Source organism: Salmo salar, chromosome 13 (genome assembly GCF_965601325.2).
Source record: "Salmo salar chromosome 13, fSalSal1, whole genome shotgun sequence".
Lineage (NCBI taxonomy): Eukaryota > Metazoa > Chordata > Actinopteri > Salmoniformes > Salmonidae > Salmo > Salmo salar.
Window position 1 is genome coordinate 92893446 of NC_138303.1, and position 21553 is coordinate 92914998.

The window sequence follows — 21553 nt, forward strand, 5'->3', positions numbered from 1 at the left end:
AGTTAGGAGTACGGCAAACACCTTATTTCTTTGGTTCCTCAATATACATTTACCATATTACAATGTAGGCTATGTGTTACAGCACTACTTTTGGTGTCCCCCTCAGGAATTGCTATTGAGAAAATTTCATGTAATTGTCCCCCCCAAAGTTGATATCAGATTTTCGCCCCTGCCTTTTACAGTAGGTTAATTCATCCCCACATACACATTTTCCCATTGACCATAGTACATGTACTATGTCCAAAATGTGATGCCAAAGACAATAGACAGGTTAAATATTTTCTAACAGACATTGTCCCTTTTTGCTATATTTGGTTAAAGTGTATAGTCTGTTACACATTCACTATACCCCTGAGTGGCACTGAGAAGAGTTGCTTTACATATGCTTTCATGTTGACATAATTTCCTAACATATTTTGTGGAATATAAATCAAGGTGTCATGTTTACTGTCCAAAAAAAAATTGATAAAGTAAATACATTTTTGTGGAATAAATGTTATGGATGTAACGGGCGTCGTATAGAGGGGACCAAGGCGCAGCGTGTTGAGTGCTCATAATTATATTTAATGAAAACGAAACACTTTGACAAAGAAACAAAATGACAGCCAACAGTTCTGTCAGGTGACATACACGAAACAGAAAACAACTACCCACACAAACCAGGTGGAAAAAGGCTGCCTAAGTATGGCTCCCAATCAGAGACAACGATAGACAGCTGCCTCTGATTGGAAACCATACCCGGCCAAAACATAGAAACACAACACATAGAATGCCCACCCCATATCACACCCTGACCTAACTAAACAGAGAAAAACAGCTCTAATAGGTCAGGGCGTGACAATGGAACACCTTACGAGATGATCATCAATAAATATGTTTACATGTTCACATGTGAGAACAATTACACCCTGAAGTAAGCCCTCTTTTACTCTTTGAAACTCTGTCTGATTACCTGTGTTTTCATTGTTGGTCAATGCTGATCAAATTGTTGTAGTCTTGTGAACATTACATCCTTAAACTGTTCTATGGATATATATTGTAAATGATTGATCTTGAACTAATAGCAAGTCTTCTCAAAAGCAACACAAATGATATATATATTAGGCAAACTCTGATGATGATAATAATCTCAAAATAAAAGCACCAGTCGTTACCTTTCCTATTCTGACCGATGAAAGACAAACATGAATATAGAGATGGCACTGTTAATTGGAATATGAAATATTGAGATGGTACAGACAGTAGCGAATAATAATCAAATTAAAGTGAAGTGGAGGAGAACTGTGGATAATGAATTGCTCTATTTCTGTATATCAGACTGAGGTATACTTGGTCATCAAAGACAGGATAAGAGAGGAGACGTTGGAGGGTAGTTTCTCTCCACATTATGACACCAATGAAAGGTGGACCTGGTTTACCAGAGAGGACTAAGGTCATAGGTTGTAGGTCATTACCGAGATGAGGAGAGGAATGTGTGTACGTTTCTGTTGGTTTGTAATATAGTCTGTGGGAGGTGGTTTTCATCTGAATCGGATGCCTAGTCAGCCAGCCTGTCTGTGGAAGCATGGCTGTGTGTATGGGTCTCAGTATGTGTAAACTGGGATGTCTGTATGGGTCTCAGTTTGAGGGAGCAGGTAATGATGGTGGAAAAAATCTGTACAGTTACATATCGCTATTATTTTGGACAATGTTATATTGATACTTTGACTCCAAGTATTGATTTGGGAAAAATTAGGGAGCTTTAGCTAGAGCTAGTCGGCTTACCTGTGCCAAAACTCTGGTATTTTTAATCTTATAGGTTGTTCTCCATCTTTTTAAATAGTGAGCTGACATGGTTTCAGCACTTTTTATTTCCATGACTGATTAAAACTCATTTTCTCATGGTGTCTTTTGTCTCTCTGCAGTAGACATATCGTGAGCAATATGTTTGGAACATAAAATTGCAGTATCGAATCACAATAAATATATAATTGTGGGAATCGTATACATATATCGGCACCTAAGTATCGTGATATCGTATTGTGAGGTCCCTGGCAATTCCCAGCCCTAGAAGCGGGCTCGTGTGGTTGGTCTCAGTACCCAGCGGTATAGCCCCACTTCCTGGGGTCAGATTCAGCATGAAGCCGGTCCCCCTGGCGCACCACTGCCTGAACCACAGCACCTGTGGCTGTCAGGAACTCTGTCTCATGGTTCTTCAAGGCCAGACCATCCATCACCCTCTGTAAGCAAAGCATATAGAACACTGAAACTCCTATTCAAATAGACACCCTGCATCACTAGCATGATAACCAGCCACGATCCTGACACACTGTAGGGCATGTGTATTGACTATCGTCAGCCATTTAACCCACCTCGTCAAACCCGGGCTCTCCCAGTGTGGTGTTGGGACTCAGCTGGTTGTGGATTCTGGGATCTGCCACAGCTTTCTTCAGGTCTTGGTTAAAGAACAGCGCATTGAGAATCACCTGCAGAACGAACAGCCAACTATTCAGTCACAGACGACATCTTGGTGGAATGCAAAGAAAGAATTAAAGAGTATTTTCACACAGCAATGAAAGGGCATGGTAGCCTGGTTCACCGTGGCAGTTGCCGTGGTGATCTTTGTTCCTCCTGAGCCCCCCACCACCATCTTGACTTCCTTGCTCCCCTTGTCAAAGAGAATGACTGGACACATAGAGGACAAGGGCCTCTTACCTGGAGAGAGACAACTAGGGAGTTAGGTCCATCCAGATCCACCATCAAGTACCGATTTCTGGTTATCCGAGTCGGCTGATGCACTGAAAACTTGTGTCTGTAGTCAGATGAACCCTTTACCTGGTCTGATGAAGTTGTTTGGTGAAGGAGGCACTCCATATCCATTCGTGATGAGGGGGGAGCTGAAGTCATCCATCTCATTGTTGAGGAGGATTCCTGTAGAATGCGACATGACTTTGGAGCCAAACCTAGGGAGGAAGTAGAACAGAAAGATAATGAAGACAGGTGAGTAATGAGGATTACTCCAGTAAAAAAAAAATTATCAACTTGATCGACTTGATTCTTACAAATGGTTTATGGTGCTGGTGGCTGCCACTGCACTCCCGTCCTCTGCCACCACAGACAGATGTGCTGTCCCATGGTTCTCGGGGACAAAGTACTCCGGCTCATAGTAGTTCATGGGATGGGTGGTATCATCTGTAATCTTCTGACGGAGGGCATCGGCAAAGTAATCTGAGGTCATGTTGTGGATGAGCTGAAGAGGTGAGGGGACAGGAGAATGAGGCTCTACCATTCAAATGAATGCCCATTCATAGAAACAACCATACAGAACAGTGTAGAATGTTGAAGTTGGACTGGTTTGCATTTACTGAAATTTCAACATAGCAGCTTTACAAATAGTGTCTCTGGGCTGACTGATTTCAATCAATAGTCTAATCAACTCTCTTATATGAGCATATCCATATTTACTCTGTTTCCAACGAACATGAACATGACGTTTCAACACATACTAGGACCCGTTGATTGAATATGATTAGTAAGTGACTGATTGGAGTAAATTCTTGAAAGAGTATACATCTAGTAGAGACATCCTATTAGAGAACTATTCAATATAAGCTCTGGGAAAGATGGGGATGAGAGTTACATCAGAGATGCAGAGGAATTGTGGATCTCCCAGCATGCTTCGCTTGGCATAGGCGAAACGGAAGGCCTCGACCATGCGGTGGTACGTGAGGATCTTCTTCTCAGTGCTGGAGACACTGTCTGAGGTGAAGTTGTATCCTGCATGGGAGAACACCTGGTAATCAACCACTGCTACCATCCCTACATTTATTAAACAATAATACAGTACATTTAATTTGACCACGTCAATATACACTTTGACTCTGAAGTGGACATTGAAAAGGTTTTACCCATATACAGTAAAAGCTCAATATAAATGTACTGTTCATTCTGTCTCCCAGTCCCTGTCTATCAGTGTTATAACTGTTTCAGTTCACAGCCGTAGAGGAGGAGAGGATGGGAGAAAGGAAAGAAAGCTAAAACCAAATGGAAATATTTGATGGATTTCAGCTGACAAGCAGTAGCAGAAGTCATGGTGAACCGTCAGGATGAAGGGCTTGAGCGGGCCCTGACATGCCAGTGTTATATGATTCCCTCGCCACTCATCTGTGTCCAATTAGAGGTAAATTGGAAAGATTAGAGTTTGCGGTAGAGACAGGGGGCCACAGTGAGTGGGTGGCCAGGCAGAGGAGCCACAGGAAGAGTAGGTTCAGGCAGTTTAATTACTCTGGAATAAGGCTTTCATCTAATCCTCTGAGACAAACACTGTCACATTATATAGCCATTGTACTGGGTACCAGCAGAGAGAGGAAGTCTGGAGGAGGACATCTATGGACTATATATCTTCTATGGGCTAGGTGGGACGTCAGTGTCCCACCTGCGGGACACAGCCAATGAAATATCAGGGCGGAAAATTCAAAAACAACAAAATGTCATAATTCAACTTTCTCAAACATACAACTATTTTACACCATTTTAAAGATAAACTTCTCGTTAATCGAACCACATTGTCCGATTTCAAAAAGGCTTTACAGCGAAAGCAAAACATTAGATTATGTTAGGAGAGGACATAGACAAAAATAATCACACAGCCATTTTCCAAGCAAGGACATGTGTCAATAAAACCCAAAACACAGCTAAATGAAGCACTAACCTTTGACGATCTACATCAGATGACACTCCTAGGACATTATGTTACACAATACATGTATGTTTTGTTCGATAAAGTTCATATTTATATCCAAAAACAGCATTTTACATTGGCGCGTGATGTTCAGAAAATGTATTCCCACCAAAACGTTCGATGAATGTGCACATCAATTTCCAAAAATACTCATCATAAACGTTGACAAAATATATAACAATTATTTTAAGAATTATAGATAGACTACCCCTGGATGCAACCACTGTGTCAGATTTTAAAATAGCTTTACGGAGAAAGCACATTTTTCAATATTCTGAGTACATAGCTCAGCCATCACGGTGAGCTATTCAGACACCCGCCAAGTTCGGGGCAACCTAAACTCAGAATTAGTATTAGAAATATTCTCTTACCTTTGCTGATCTTCGTCAGAATGCACTCCCAGGACTGCTACTTCCACAAGAAATGTTGTTTTTGTTCGAAATAATCCATATTTATGTACAAATACCGCCGTTTTGTTCGTGCGTACAGATCACTTATCCAAAGGCATAACGCGCGAGTGCGGAACGAGAGACGAAAAGTCAAAATGTTCCATTACTGTACTTAGAAGCATGTCAAACGCTGTTTAAAATCAAACTTTATGGTATTTTTAACGTAAAATTGCGATAATATTCCAACCGGACAATAGCATATTCATTCAAGAAGAAAAAGAAGCAGGGGCGCGTTCGCGGGACCGAGCATATCCAATCCCTTTGTTGCCAGGCAGACCACTCAGTAACTGAGCTCCTATTATCTGCCCAGTGACAGGAAAATGCTCAAACCACTTTCTGAAGGCTTTAGACAGCCAATGGAAGCCTTAGGAAGTGCAACGTCACCCCACAGACACTGTAGTTTCGAAAGAGAATCAAAAGAAGAACTACAATTCTCAGACTTTCCACTTCCTGCTTGGAATTTTCTCAGGTTTTTGCCTGCCATATGAGTTATTTTATACTCACAGACACAATTCAAACAGTTTTAGAAACTTCAGAGTGTTTTCTATCCAAATCTACTAATAATATGCATATTCTAGTTTCTGGGCCAGAGTAGTAACCTGTTTAAATTGGGTATGTTTTTCATCCGGCCGTGAAAATACTGCCCCCTAACCCAGACAGGATATCCAATAGACCCTACAGGAATGTGGAGCTGAAACAGAGCTTGAAAGAGGAGGTTTATTTCTACACCCCAATAACTGGTCAGTCAGCAGCACCACCACGAACAAAAGATGGTTATCTATCTTAATTTGCATGGACAAGAGAGCTATACATGTATGGTGCACACAGTAATAGGATAAGATACAGTGCCTTGCAAAAGTATTCATCCCCCTTGGCTTTTTCCTATTTTGTTGCATTACAACCTGTAATTTAAATGGATTTTTATTTGGATTACATGTAATGGACATACACAAAATAGTCCAAATTGGTGACATGAAATGAAAATAATAACATGTTTAAAAAAATTCAAAATAATTCAAAACAGAAAAGTGGTGCGTGCATATGTATTCACCCCCTTTGCTCTGAAGCCGCTAAATAAGATCTGGTGCAACCAATTACCTTCAGAAGTGACATAATTAGTTAAATAAAGTCCACATAGGGGGGATTCTAAGTGTCACATGATCTGTCACATGATCTCAGTATATATACACCTGTTCTGAAAGGCCCCAGAGTCTGCAACAACACTAAGCAAGGGGCACAATAAAGACCAAGGAGCTCTCCAAACAAGTCAGGGACATTGTTGTGGAGAACTACAGATCAGGGTTGGGTTATAAAAAAAAATCCAAAAATTTGAACATCCCACAGAGCACCATTAAATCCATTATTAAAAAATTGAAAGAATATGGCACCACAACAAACCTGCCAAGAGAGGGCCGCCCACCAAAACTCACAGACAAGGTAAGGAGGGCATTAATCAGAGAGGCAACAAAGAGACCAAAGATAACCCTGAAGGAGCTGCAAAGCTCCACAGCGGAGATTGGAGTATCTGTCCATAGGACCACTTTAAGCTATACACTCCACTGAGCTGGGCTCTACAGAAAAGTGGCCAGAAAAAAGCCATTGCTTAAAGAAAAAAATAAGTAAACACGTTTGGTGTTCGCCAAAAGGCATGTGGGAGACTCCCCAAACATATGGAAGAAGGTACTCTTGTCAGATGAGTCTAAAATGTAGCTTTTTGGCTATCAAGGAAAATGCTATGTCTGGCACAAACCCAACACCTGTCATCACCCCGAGAACACCATCCCCACATTGAAGCATGGTGGTGGCAGCATCATGTTATGGGGATGTTTTTCATTGGCAGGGACTGGGAAACTGGTCAGAATTGAAGGAATGATAGATGGCGCTAAATATAGGAAAATTCTTGAGGGAAACCTGTTTCAGTCTTCCAGAGATTGGAGACTGGGACGGAGGTTCACCTTTTCAGCAGGACAATGACCCTAAGCATACTGCTAAAGCAACACTTGAGTGGTTTAAGGGGAAACATTTAAATGTCTTGGAATGGCGTAGTCCAAGCCCAGACCTCGATCCAATTGAGAATCTGTGGTATGACTTAAAGATTGCTGTACACCAGTGGAACCCATCCAACTTGAAGGAGCTGGAGCAGTTTTGCCTTGAAGAATGGACAAAAATCCTAGTGGCTAGATGTGCCAAACTTATAGAGACATAGCCCAAGAGACTTGCAGCTGTAATTGCTGCAAAAGGTGGCTCTACAAAGTATTGACTTTGGGGGGTGAATAGTTATGCAAGCTCAAGTTCTGTTTTTTTGTCTTATTTGTTGTTTGTTTCACAAGAAAAAATATTTAGCATCTTCAAAGTGGTGGGCATGTTGTATAAATCAAATGATACAAAACCCCCCAAAATCTATTTTAATTCCAGGTTGTAAGGCAACAAAATAGGAAAAATGCCAAGGGGGGTGTATACTTTCGTAAGCCACTGTAAACCAGGGCTGCTATAATATAAATGAACAACATCATTTTCTTACGTGAACAGTGCTTACGGAGCATCGGGCCTGCAGAGCAGAGCGCCTCAGGTGTGATGGCTCGGAAACAATTATCTTTGGTCCTTATACACGTATAATGTAGCATAGGCTGTCCAAATGTGACCCACAGTTTGATCTTGAATACAACTCTGTGACATCAGTGGGAAGGCTTACCATCCAGGATGTTGAGTATGAGGGACAGGACAGGGCCACTGGCGGGGGCGTTGGGTACAAACATGGTGTACTCCCCCACAGTAGCATTGAGAGGATTCTCATCCAAAAAAGGCTTGTATTTCTTTAGGTCATCCAGTGTGATGATACCATCTGAAACACATACCAGTAAACAGTCAATAAGATACTGTTTCTGTAACACGTACAGCCAGCAGACCCTGAATGAAATTCTATCAAAATTACAGTTTGTTCATATTTGGTAGATATAAGGGAGAAACCAACTTGAAGCCTGAATGTCCTTCACAAGGTTCTCTGCCAGCGGCCCTTCGTAAAAAGCATTAGGTCCCTCATTTGCTATTATTTCATAGGTGTCAGCGAGTTTAGGAAAGGTGATGGTGTCATTTTCCTTAAGGATGCTACCGTTTTTGTCACAAAACACCTCACTGAAAGAGAGACCAAAAACAGAGATGTCATGTCAGAGACAACATACGAGACACTGAGCTCTCATGTTTGCCTATAAGGGCATAAATCATCAGCAGGGGATATACAGTATGTTCTCATTTTAAAACTTTACCCTCTGAACAGTAACTCAGATCGTCACTCCATATTACGTCTCCCTTGTAGGCATTCTCACCATAAAGCTGTGTCACAGATGATGGTTTCCCTGTTCTTGGAAATAGCGGTGGCCAATGCCCTGCCCAAAGGAAAGCCTTTCCGTGCCAACTGGATTGCAGGCTGGAAAAGCTCTCTCCATGGCAATTTTCCATGGCGTTTGTGTGCCATCTCATACCCACGGATCTCCCCTGGTATGGCGATGGACAACCCTCCTGCCAAATGTTACACGTAATGTAACAGATTGTGAAAGGATATATTGGAAGATGATAGGTTTGAGTGCAGCTTTTGATCTTCTCTAATGTACTACTCTTCATTCCTGTTCCCAAGAACTTTAAGGGTACCTGCCACAATGACTATCGCCTTGTAGCACTCACATCTGTAATCATGAAGTGCTTTGAAAGGCTGGTTATGGCATACATCAACTCCATCATCCCAGACACCCTAGACCCACTCCAATTTGCATACCACCCCAACAGATCGTTAGACGATGCAATCTCAATTGCACTCCACACTGTCCTCGCCCACCTACAGCAGATAAAAGGAATACCTATGTGAGAATGCTGTTCATTGACTACAGCTCCGTGTTCAGGACCCCGGGACCCCGGGACTGAACACCTCCCACTGCAACTGGATCCTAGACTTCCTGAGGGTAGGAAACAAAACCTCCGCCATGCTGACCCTCAACATGAGAGCCCCACAGGGGTGTGTGCTTAGACCCCTCCTGTACTCCCTGTTCACCCACGACTGCGTAGCCACCCACGAATCCAACACAATCATCGAGTTTCCTGACGACACGACAGTGGTTGGACTGATCAACAACCTCTCCCTCAACATCAACAAGGCCAAGGAGCTTATTGTGCACTACAGGAAACAGGGGGAGCTGTAGTGGAGCGGGTCAAGAGCCTCAAGTTATTTGGTGTCCAAATCACTAAGGACTTAAAATGGTCCATACACACACACACAGTCATTAAGAGGACACGGCAGCACCTCCTCAGGAGGATGAAAAGATTTGGCATAGGACCTCAAATCCTCAAAACGTTCTACAAAAAGTTCTACAGCAGCACCATTGAGAGCATCTTGACTGCATCACTGCCTGCTATGGACTCTATGCACACTCACAGGCCTCTACACACTCACTCACACTCCAACACACACACACACACAACACGCATTCATACTGACACTACACACACAAACACACAATCATTATATAAGTTGCTGCTACTCCATTTATCATATCCTGATGCCTAGTCACCTTCCCCTATACATACAGTATCTACCCCTACCACTCCAGTATCCCTGCACATTGTTAATATGGTATTGGCACTGAACCTGTCAATATCGCTTACTTACTTTCTTGTGTTCTTCTTATTTCTATTTCTTGTGTGTTTTTATTCTACACTGAACAAAAATGTAAAGTTTTGAGCTGAAATAAGCAATCCTAGAAATGTTACATACACACAAAAAGCTTATTTCTCTCAAATTTTGTGCACAAATTTGTTTATGTCTGTGCTAGTGAGCATTTCTCTTTTGCCAAGATAATCCATCCACCTGACAGGTGTGGCATATCAAGACGCTGATTAACAGCGTGATCATTACACATGTGCACCTTGTGCTGGGGACAATACAAGGCCCCTATAAAATGTGCAGTTCTGTCACACAACACAATGCCACGGATGTCTCAAGTTTTGAGGGAGCATGCAATTTGCTTGCGGATTGCAGGAATGTCCACCAGAGCTGTTGCCAGAGAATTTAATGTTTATTTCTCTACCATAAGCTGCATCCAATGTCGTTTTAGAGAATTTGGCAGTACATCCAAGCGGCCTCACAACCGCAGATCATGTGTAACCACACTAGCCCAGGACCTCCACATCTGGCTTGTTCACCTGTGGGATCGTCTGAGGGGGGATGGGGGCGGGCTGAGGATAAAGCCCTTTGGTGGGGGAAAAACTCATTCTGATTGGCTGAGCCTACGCCCTCCCAGGCCCACCCATGGCTGCAACCCTGACCAGTCACGTGAAATCCATATATTAGGGCCTAATTAATTGATTTCAATTGACTGATTTTCATATATGAACTGGACCTCCGTAAAATCTTTGAAATTGTTGCATGTTGCGTTTTTATTTTTGTTCAGTATAGTACTTTACTTTATTTAATAGTACTACTGATATTGATTACTTCATTGTTGGGAAAGAGCTAGCAAGAAAGGAATTTCACTGTACTAGTGCACATCTCAGTGTTTTCTGACTCTATTGCAAGGCCATCTTTCATTGTAAACGTGCATCTTTCATCTTTTTGTTAGGTAACTGATAAAATATTACCCTTCTTGGCTAACTGGGTGCTATTCCCAAACATGTCCTCTGTTGCGTTGGCGGGAGCCGTCTCTCTGGAATCAATGGTCTCTACCTTTCCTGTGAAGGAAGACAAAATCATCATTACATCACACCAAGTTACAATGGAGTGAGCTATTACATTTCCTGTTTTTAGTTCAGTTGTGCCAGTCAATGTTGGATTTGTTGACATCAGATACAGTTGGTATAGGTTTAAGTCAAGGATTAGGGCTTAGACTCTACCAGTTGTGGCATTATAGATGGTGAAGAAGAGACCTCCTCCAATGCCCATGCTGTGGGCATTCACCAGCCCAACACACAGCAAGACAGCAATAGATGCATCCACTGCAGAGCCCCCTTTCTGCAACGTGTCTCTGAGATTTACAGTGGACACACAAACACACACACACACACACACACACACACACACACACACACACACACACACACACACAGACAAAAGTTTATATTCAGTGGCCCTGATTTGCATACACAAGCACTAGTTAGTGAAGAAACCGCAGGCAGTTTACACAGACAGAATGAATTATGATAACAAAATCATAAGGATTTGAGATGATGGATGAATATACATAAACTCAGAAGAAGGAGCATATTTTTATGTTCAGACAAAGAAACATTTGAGCCTGGTATCTGCTATTTAAAGGCTTGCTTGAGACAGCGTGCTTTGAAACAGGGATCTTTGTATTGTATCTGAATGTTTACAACAACATTTCAATTAGTAATTTCACCGGTGTGCAAACGTTTGAGACTAGTACTGTATGTACATGTACAGTATGTTTGTGTTTGTGTGTGAGAGAGAATTCTAACCTGCCGATTTCTGAGCATTGGCCAGCATCGGCTGCCACGGCAGCCCTTGAGTAGGAATGGTCATTCGAGGACCTCCTACTCCCCAAACCACAGAAAACTCCCACAAAAGTGCTCACGGCTGCCACCAGCAGCACCACCAGACCCACCACTATGGACTTATGGACCATCTTTCTGTCAGGAAAACACAGGACATCATAGTAGAGTCAATCTCAATTGAAGGGAGTTAGACAAGTATAAACACACAGAAACACTCCCACACAAATGTACCCTCAAAATACAAAAACAGCAAAGACGATTTTTTCAAACGTGTATCACAATTATGAAATGTGAGTTGTCGCTAAGTTCTCTAACATTCTGTTCAGATATAAAAATCAGGCCATTACAACTCACCTCACTCAACAGTGTGTCCTCCTAACCTTACCTAGAGAGTAAACTCATTAGTAATCCTTTCGGTATTTCAACCCAATAAGATACACATTCCTCCTAACTAGTTTATTTTGTTGAAATCTGAGACTGTGTTTACACAGGCAGCCCAACTCTGATTTCTGTGCCCAATTATTGGCAAAAGATCTGATCTGGGTCCAATTATTGGTGAAAGATTTTTGTCTGCCATTGTAAACGTACCCTTAGAGGTTTTGATTATTGATACAAGTCAGCAAAACATTTCATAATAACACTTTGATTCTTCCCTTGGAGTAACGCTAATAGCAAGCTTTGACATGTTGCGATAACAAAGTGAAATATGTATAGTCACACAGATGTGTCATTGATGAGAGGGTAGTGTCCGCATTTTGAAAAGGGGATCTGCATAAATCTAATCTAGCCGGTTGGTGATTTAAATTCAGATAAGAGCCTTTTGATGTCCTTAATGAGAATGTTCCAGAGCTTGCACTGTACACTCTTAGAAAAAAGGGTTGCAAAAGGGTTCTTCAGCTGTACGTTTTTTTGTTCCATGTAGAATTCATTTTTGGTTCTAGGTAGAACACTTTTGGGTTCCATGAAGAAAATTGGTTCTACATGGAACCATGTAGAAAACTGGTTCCACATGGAACCAAAAGTGTTCTACCTGTAAGCAAAAGGGATTCTTCAAAGGGTTCTCCTATGGGGACAGCCGAAGAACTCTTTAGGTTCTAGATAGCACCATGTTATTCTAAACGTGTACTGTACAGATATTGGACAGAGTACAGTAACTACAACAGTCACAGTAGCGACAACTGTATTGAGCTGCAACTTCTTGACAGCAACAACTTCTTGATTTTAGCAATCTTTACTTTAGTATCTGAAACCAACTCCAAATGAATTTCCTTATATTCCATAAGTCTAAATCTACACAGGGCCAGCTCCTCCTAGACGTTTCCACTTCACAATAACAGCACTTACAGTTGACCGGGGCAGCTCTAGCAGGGCAGAAATTTGACGAAGTGACTTGTTGGAAAGGTGGCATCCTATGACGGTGCCACGTTGAAAGTCACTGAGTTCTTCAGTAAGGCCATTCTGTCAATGTTTGTCTATGGAGATTGCATGGCTGTGTGCTCAATTTTATACACCTGTTAGCAACGGGTGTGGCTGAAATAGCCATATCCACTCATTTATATACTTTTGTATATATAGTGTATATTGACACTGAATCATTTATTGACTTGACTGTTCCCCAATAACAGAGATACCTGTTCCTTTTTACAAGCACTGTTGTGTTGCCTGCATCAAACCCTACCTCACTGCAGAACTGTAGCAACAGTATATGTGAGCACACTGTAATCAGAATCAGAATCACCTTTATTCTCCAAGAACATTTACACATACCAAGAATTTTCCGTAGTGAGAAGGTGCTGCCAGCAATAGACAACATACAAACAGAATACAGACACAAGTTCATATAGACATCATACAGAGTGTACAATATCAGAACAGTAAGCATAAAACATAAAACTCTAATGCAGCAAATCCCCCTCTGTGAAGCAGGTTGACATTTATTGTCATGCGTCTTGTTCTGGAGACAGCACTAAGCGATTTCCCCTTTTTGGTTTTAATTTGAGTTTAGCCTTCGGCATTAGGGTTGGCAGTGTGGTTAAAGTTAGGGTAAGGGTTCGGTTTAAAATCAGATTTTATGACTTTGTGGCTGTGCCAGCTAGTGGCCACTCTCCAGAGATGCCTCCAGAACAAGATTCATGACAAAAAAACGATAACCTTCCTCTGTGAAGCTCATCCTGCCTGATGTCAAAAAAATTAAACCAACAACACAAAAGAATGGAATCAGATAATACCTCCTCCCTTCAGTGCCTTAATAGCGTTCTTTTTTTTTAGCTATCCATCACCTAACTAGTAAAAGATCAGATCTTCCTCTTACCTTGGTGTCTCTCAGGCCTCTGGAACAGACTGGTTGACAGTGGCTTTGTCACGGTCCTCTCAGTAAGTTGAGCAGTACATAGCACCATCTAGGCAATAGCTCTCAATGTGTAACTATTACAATGCTGTTCAACTTTAACCTACACCTCCATAAAAGCACGATTGGTGTTACTCTGGAAAAAGCAGACAGGAACAGAAGTAGGTAGCCTAGCGGTTAAGAGCATTGGCCCAGAAACTGAAAAGTCACTGGTTTGAATCCCTGAGTCGACTAGGTGAAAAATCTGTCACTGTGCCCTTCAGCAAGGCACTTAATTAACCCTAACTGCTCCTGTAAGTATCTCTGGATAAGAGTGTCTACAAAAATGTAGGAACAGTGGAGCACATTCAGAAAACATTAACATAAAACCCATCTCGCTTATGAGGGAAATAATTGACAAACTAACACCAACATAAGACCTTCTATGATGTTATTTTGTTGCACCAGAGACTGGATGTCTAAACAATGGAATAAATGATCTCTTTATTAACAAATAGACTGCTATTGTAGTATTAACCACATCAAACAACATGGTTGTTGGAGATGATTTCAAAGAGGTGAACTGACATGACTCCAGGGTAGAAAACCACAGGGGCGTAACTTTGGTTTTAGAAGTTGGGAGACACCAATTTTTTATTTTTCCAGTCAGATAAACACTCCAAACAGCCTACCCGACCGCTCAGAGAAGTCTACATGGTCCTAAAGCACACCGTTGCCTCGTTTTGTATCACATTGCAATTATAAAACTGGGGGGACAAAAATGCAATTTCAGAATGTCCTCAGTGAGAGTTGCACACCTGTAAAACCATGCTAGATGAGGGAAAGGGGTCAGTTGTAAAGCTGAATGCCTTCAACTGAAATGTGTCTTCCACATTTAACCCAACCCCCTCTGAATCAGAGAGGTGCGAGGGCTGTCTTAATCGACATCCACAGCACCCGGGGAATAGTGGGTTAACTGCCTTGCTCAGGGGCAGTACGACAGATTTTTACCTTGTCAGGTCGGGGATTCGATCCAGCAAGCCCAATGCTCTAACCACTAGGCTACCTGCCACCCCTTCACCATCTTGTTGCACATCTTGTTGCACATCTTGTTGCACATAATCGCTAACACCCGAAAAGGTAGTGGCACATTATTTGCAACAGAGGTCAATTCGAAGTGAAGGCAGTCAATTCAGTTAGTATACTTAAATAACAATAACAGAAACAAAAGAATACATCTATTTTCAATGACTCCTCAATAAACTGAGGTGTAGAAGCTATTTTTTTTTTTTAAAGTGTCCTTTTTAAAATTTATTTTTTTATAAAATCACTTCCTGAATTGACTGCCTTCAATTCAAATTGTCCCCAGCCATGATTTGTAGTAGATCTATATTCTCTGCTAGGAACATCACATATGGATTGGTTTGACTTTTTTCAAATGTAATGTTTAACTTTAAAGAGTGCAACAATGGTTGAAATGGTATACATTTTTACCACACCTATATTGCTGAGGTTTATAAATATGCATATTTTTTATTCTAGAATGACAAAACATCACCTGGTTTCACACCAGACTTTCAGTAGGCTATTTCTTGACAATACAGCAACTCCATAATGTATTTTATCCTTTGGTTTATCTTTCCTTTTACATTGTAGAATAATAGTGAATACATCAAACCTATGAAATAACACATATGGAATCCTATAGTAGGCAAAAAAGTGTTAAAGAAATCAAAATATGTTTTATATTTGAGATTCTCTGTCACGTCCTGACCAATATTTAGGTATTATTTCTATTATATTTGGTCAGGACGTGGCAGAGATATATTTGTTTTGTATTATGGGGTTTTGTGTGTGGTGTAGTGGGGTGTATTACTTTGGTATAGGTTCTAGGTTTGTTTTTCTATGTGTAGTTTTGGGTGCTGGACTCTCAATTGGAGGCAGGTGTTTCTAGTTGCCTCTGATTGGGAGTCCCATAAGTAGGTGTGTGTTTGTTTGGTTTTCGTGGGTAGTTGTTTTTGCACTGCGTGTTGTGTGCCTGCAAAACTGTTCCTGTCGTGTATATTGTTTTCCAGTGGATGCGTTACTCCTTTTTTGAATTAAAACATGAGCATCCATATTCCCGCTGCAGTTTGGTCTATTCAACACGGCTCTTTTTGTGACAGAACTACCCACCATCAAAGGACCAAGCAGCGGAGAAGAGGACAGAGGCAAGTGAGGGAGGAATGTTGGAGGCAGCCCCAATAATTTTTTTAGGGGGGGGCACAAGGGTTATTTGGCGGGCGAGATTACAGCCCCAGGCCAGCTCCCCGTACCCTTGTAGGGCAGACTGGACAGGTCCCGTGCTTTGGGGTTGGGGCTGTGGTGAGGCCTGGGATTTTCAGGCCGGTAGGCAAGGTACCAGCGCCCCGCATGTGCCAGGGCGAAGTAGGCATCGAGCCGGAAGGGGTGATGCCAACCCTGCGCTCAAGACCGCCAGTGCGCCCTTTCGGTCCGGTGTTTCCCGCTAGATGCACTAGCATGGAGGTGCGTGTCTCCAGGCCGGCACGTCCAGTACCAGCCCCACGCATCAGGAGTCTAGTGCGTCAGCCCAGCACCGCCAGTCAACAGTCGTCGGAGCTGCCCGCCAGTCAACAGTCGTCGGAGCTGCCCGCCAGTCAACAGTCGTCGGAGCTGCCCGCCAGTCAACAGTCGTCGGAGCTGCCCGCCAGTCAACAGTCGTCGGAGCTGCCCGCCAGTCAACAGTCGTCGGAGCTGCCCGCCAGTCAACAGTCGTGGGAGCTGCCCGCCAGTCAACAGTCGTCAGAGCTGCCCGCCAGTCAACAGTCGCCGGAGTGGCCAGACTGCGCTGAACTGCCGGAGTGGCCAGACTGCGCTGAACTGCCGGAGTGGCCAGACTGCGCTGAACTGCCGGAGTGGCCAGACTGCGCTGAACTGCCGGAGTGGCCAGACTGCGCTGAACTGCCGGAGTGGCCAGACTGTTCCCCGGTCCAGCCCGAGGGGCCCTCCTGTCCCCCGGCCCAGCCCGAGGGGTCCTCCTGTCCCCCGGCCCAGCCCGAGGGGCCCTCCTGTCCCCCGGCCCAGCCCGAGGGGCCCTCCTGTCCCCCGGCCCAGCCCGAGGGGCCCTCCTGTCCCCCGGCCCAGCCCGAGGGGCCCTCCTGTCCTCCGGCCCAGCCCGAGGGGTCCGTCTGCCTGGCGCAGCTATCGGCTCCACCGAAGTGGGCGACGCCGAGGGTGGAGCAGGGTCCACGTCCTGCACCGGAGCCACCTCCAGGATAGGTGGGTTGGGGAGGGAGGGTGTAGCACAGTGCCGTCGTTGACGGCAGCCACCCTCCCTTCCCTCCCTTATTGTTTAGGGGGTATTGCTTTTTGGTTTTGTTGGGGTAATGGGGATTTTTTGTGTTTTCTTTTAAGGTGCATTCCGGGGTCTGCACGGTAATGTCACGTCCTGACCAATATTTAGGTATTATTTCTATTATATTTGGTCAGGACGTGGCAGAGGTATATTTGTTTTGTATTATGGGGTTTTGTGTGTGGTGTAGTGGGGTGTATTACTTTGGTATAGGTTCTAGGTTTGTTTTTCTATGTGTAGTTTTGGGTGCTGGACTCTCAATTGGAGGCAGGTGTTTCTAGTTGCCTCTGATTGGGAGTCCCATAAGTAGGTGTGTGTTTGTTTGGTTTTCGTGGGTAGTTGTTTTTGCACGCGTGTTGTGTGCCTGCAAAACTGTTCCTGTCGTGTATATTGTTTTCCAGTGGATGCGTTACTCCTTTTTTGAATTAAAACATGAGCATCCATATTCCCGCTGCAGTTTGGTCTATTCAACACGGCTCTTTTTGTGACATTCTTCAAATAGCCACCCTTTACCTTGATGACAGCTTTGGACACTCTTGGCATTCTCTCAACCAGCTTCATGAGGTAATCACCTGAAATACATTTCAATTAACAGGTGTGCATTCTTAAAAAGTTAACTTGTGGAATTTCTTCCTTCTTAATGCATTTGAGCCAATCAGTTGTGTTGTGACAAGATGGGGGTGGTATACAGAAGATAGCCCTATTAGGTAAAAGACCAAGTTAATATTATGGCAAGAAGAGCTCAAATAAGCAAAGAGAAATGACAGTCCATCATTACTTTAAGACATGATGGTCAGTCAATATGGAACATTTCAAGAACTTTTAAAGTTTCTTCAAGTGAAGTTGCAAAAACCATCAAGTGCTGTGATGAAACTGTCTCTCATGAGGACCACCACAGGAAAGGAAGACCCAGAGTTGCCTCTGCTGCAGAGGATAAGTTCATTAGAGTTACCAGCCTCAGAAATTGCAGCCCAAATAAATGCTTCACCTAGTTCAAGTAACAGACACATCCCAACATCAACTGTTCAGAGGAGACTGTAAATCAAGCCTTCATGGTCGAATTGCTGCAAAGAACCCACCACTAAAGGACACCAATAAGAAGAAGAGACTAGCTTGGGCTAAGAAACATGAGCAAGACCGGTGGAAATCTGTCCTTTGGTCAGGAGTCCAAATTTGAGATTTTTGGTTCACACCGCATCTCTGTGAGATGCGGTGTGGGTGAACAGATGATCTCAGCATGTGTGGTTCCCACAGTAAAGCAAGGAGGAGGAGGTGTTATGGTGTGGGGGTGCTTTGCTGGTGACACTGTCTGTGATTTATTTAGAATTCAAGTCACACTTAACAAGCATGTCACCACAGCATTCTGCAGCGATACACCATCTCATCTGGTTTGGGCTTTGTGGAACTATCATTTGTTTTTCAACAGGAGAATGACCCAACACACCTCCATGCTGTGTAAGGGCTATTTTACTAAGAAGGAGAGTGATCGAGTGCTGCGTCAGATGACCTAGCCTCCACAATCCCCTGACCTCAACCAAATTGAGATGGTTTGGGATGAATCGGAAAGCAGAGTGAAGGAAAAGCAGCCAACAAGTGCTCAGCATATGTGGGAACTCCTTCAAGCCTGTTGGAAAAGCATTCCAGGTGAACCTGGTTGAGAGAATGCCAGGAGTGTGCAAAGCTGTCATCAAGGCAAAGTGTGGCTATTTGAAGAATCTCAAATATAAAATATATTTTGATTTGTTTAACACTTTTTTGGTTACAACATGATTCCATATGTGTTATTTCATAGTTTTGATGTCTTTACTATTATTCTACAATGTAGAAAATAGTAAAAAATAAAGAAAAACTCTTGAATGAGTAGGTGTTCTAAAACTTTTGACCGGTAGTGTATATTATTTAAGTATAGAATACTCTGTAATACTCTGATGGCTAAAGGTGACCAGTCATGTGAAATCCATATATTAGGGCCTAATTAATTGATTTCAACTGACTGATTTTCATATATGAACTGGACCTCCGTAAAATCTTTGAAATTGTTGCATGTTGCGTTTTTATTTTTGTTCAGTATAGTACTTTACTTTATTTAATAGTACTACTGATATTGATTACTTCATTGTTGGGAAAGAGCTAGCAAGAAAGGTATTTCACTGTACTAGTGCATGTGTCAATAAATCTCAGTGTCTTTTGACTCTATTGCAAGGCCATCTTTCATTGTAAATGTGCATCTTTTTTTTGGCGGGAGCCGTCTCTCTGGAATCAATGGTCTTTACCTTGCCTGTGAAGGAAGACAAAATCATCATTACATCACACCAAGTTACAATGGAGTGAGCTATTACATTTCCTGTTTTTAGTTCAGTTGTGCCAGTCAATGTTGGATTTGTTGACATCATTAAAGATACAGTTGGTATAGGTTTAAGTCAAGGATTAGGGCATAGACTACCAGTTGTGGCATTATAGATGATGAAGAAGAGACCTCCTCCAATGCCCATGCTGTGGGCATTCACCAGCCCAACACACAGCAAGACAGCAATAGATGCATCCACTGCAGAGCCCCCTTTCTGCAACGTGTCTCTGAGATTTACAGTGGACACACAAACACACACACACACACGCAGACAAAAGTTTATATTCAGTGGCCCTGATTTGCATACACAAGCGCTAGTTAGTGAAGAAACCGCAGGCAGTTTACACAGACAGAATGTGTAAACATATGCCTGAATCGAGTCACATATGTACAGGTAGGTACAGTTAAAGTGACTATATGTCACGACTTCCGCCGAAGTTGGTGCCTATCCTTGTTCGGGTGGCGTTCGGCGGTCGACGTCACCGGCTTTCTAGCCTCCACCGATCTACATTTCTTTTCTATTTGTTTTGTCTGTATTGTTCACATCTGGTTCCCATTACGTTCGTAGGGAGCTATCCTGCAGGGACACCACCCTTACCTTTGACCAGCTGGTAGACCTATCCATCAGGCTGGATAACCTGTTGGCCTTCCGCGGACGTCCAGATCGGGGTCCGTCAGTTCCATCCCCCAGCACCTCAGATCCGACACCAATGGAGCTAGGAGGTGCTGCTATGAGGGGGACCGGAGGGGGGACCATTCCCTGCACCACCTGTGGTCACAGAGGACACACTGCTGGTCGGTGCTGGGGAGGTTCTCCAGGGAGTCGAGGCAGCAGGCAGGGCACTGGTGGATCATCCCAGGTGAGTAAGCACCCGACTTACCCAGAGCTTCCTGTTTCGCGACAGGGGTGGCGCGGACAGGTGGTATCCTCTGTTGCGGACAGACGGTATCCTAGGAAGGAGACGGACTGTTGGAAGAACAGACATTTTTCAGCCTTGACGTACAGGTCATGCTCCAACAGTCGACCAAGCACCTTGCGCACCAGGGACACATGCTCGGTGCGTGTAGCGGAGTATATTAGAATGTCATCTATATTCATCACTACACCCTGCCCGTGCAGGTCCCTGAAAATCGCATCTACAAATGATTGAAAGACTAATGGAGCATTCATCAACCCGTACGGCATGACAAGGTACTCATAGTGCCCAGAGGTGGTACTAAATGCTGTTTTCCACTCATCCCCCTCCCGGTGGAGAAGGACGATGGAGAAGGACCCCATTTCAGCCGTGCATAATTGGCCGACTCCAACCACGGTAAAGGAGGTGCAGCGATTTTTAGGGTTTGCCAACTAATACCGGAGGTTTATCCGTGGCTTTGGTCAGGTAGCGGCTCCCATTACCTCTTTGCTAAAGGGGGGACCGGTGCGACTGCAGTGGTCAGCTGGGGCGGACAGGGCTTTTGGTCACCTGAAGGCTCTGTTCACCTCGGCTCCCGTGATGGCTCATCCTGATCCCTCTTTGGCATTTATAGTAGAGGTGGACGCGTCCAAGGCTGGGATAGGAGCTGTGTTGTCTCAGCGCTCGGGTACACCACCAAAGCTCCGCCCCTGTGCTTTTTTTTCAAAGATGCTCAGCCCGGCGGAGCGAAACAATGATGTGGGTGATCGGGAGCTGTTGGCTTTTGTCAAGGCTCTGAAGGCGTGGAGGCATTGGCTTGAGGGGGCTAAACAACCTTTCCTCATTTGGGCTGACCACCGCAATCTGGAGTACATCCAGGCGGCGAGGAGACTGAACCCTCGTCAGGCAAGGTGGGCCATGTTTTTCACCCATTTTGTTTTCACCTTTTCCTACAGACCAGGTTC

The 21553-nt window shown here is 43.6% G+C and overlaps 1 protein-coding gene across 1 annotated transcript; it reads right to left on the bottom strand.

The window, feature by feature from the left end:
• Nucleotides 1-543: 543 nt before the first annotated feature.
• LOC106568230 (glutathione hydrolase 1 proenzyme) lies at nt 544-14326 on the bottom strand. Its single transcript, XM_014138386.3, has 13 exons — nt 13979-14326; nt 11632-11802; nt 11047-11177; nt 10795-10884; nt 8493-8685; nt 8141-8301; nt 7862-8011; nt 3620-3756; nt 3042-3229; nt 2815-2942; nt 2579-2694; nt 2352-2465; nt 544-2219 (listed from the first exon to the last, which is right to left on the bottom strand). The coding sequence occupies exons 2-13, from the start codon at nt 11796-11798 to the stop codon at nt 2073-2075; spliced, it is 1722 nt and encodes a 573-aa protein (XP_013993861.1). The 5' UTR covers nt 11799-11802; nt 13979-14326; the 3' UTR covers nt 544-2072.
• Nucleotides 14327-21553: the final 7227 nt, after the last annotated feature.

Bases quoted from the DNA above. Each gene is read 5' to 3' on its own strand.
- LOC106568230 (XM_014138386.3), bottom strand. From the start codon at position 11,798: ATGGTCCATAAGTCCATAGTGGTGGGTCTGGTGGTGCTGCTGGTGGCA. The intron at 10,885-11,046 runs GTAGAGTCTAAG...CTTCCTTCACAG, and splicing joins CATCTATAATGCCACAACTG to GAAAGGTAGAGACCATTGAT. The intron at 3,757-7,861 runs GTAAGCCTTCCC...TCTCCCATGCAG, and splicing joins CATACTCAACATCCTGGATG to GATACAACTTCACCTCAGAC.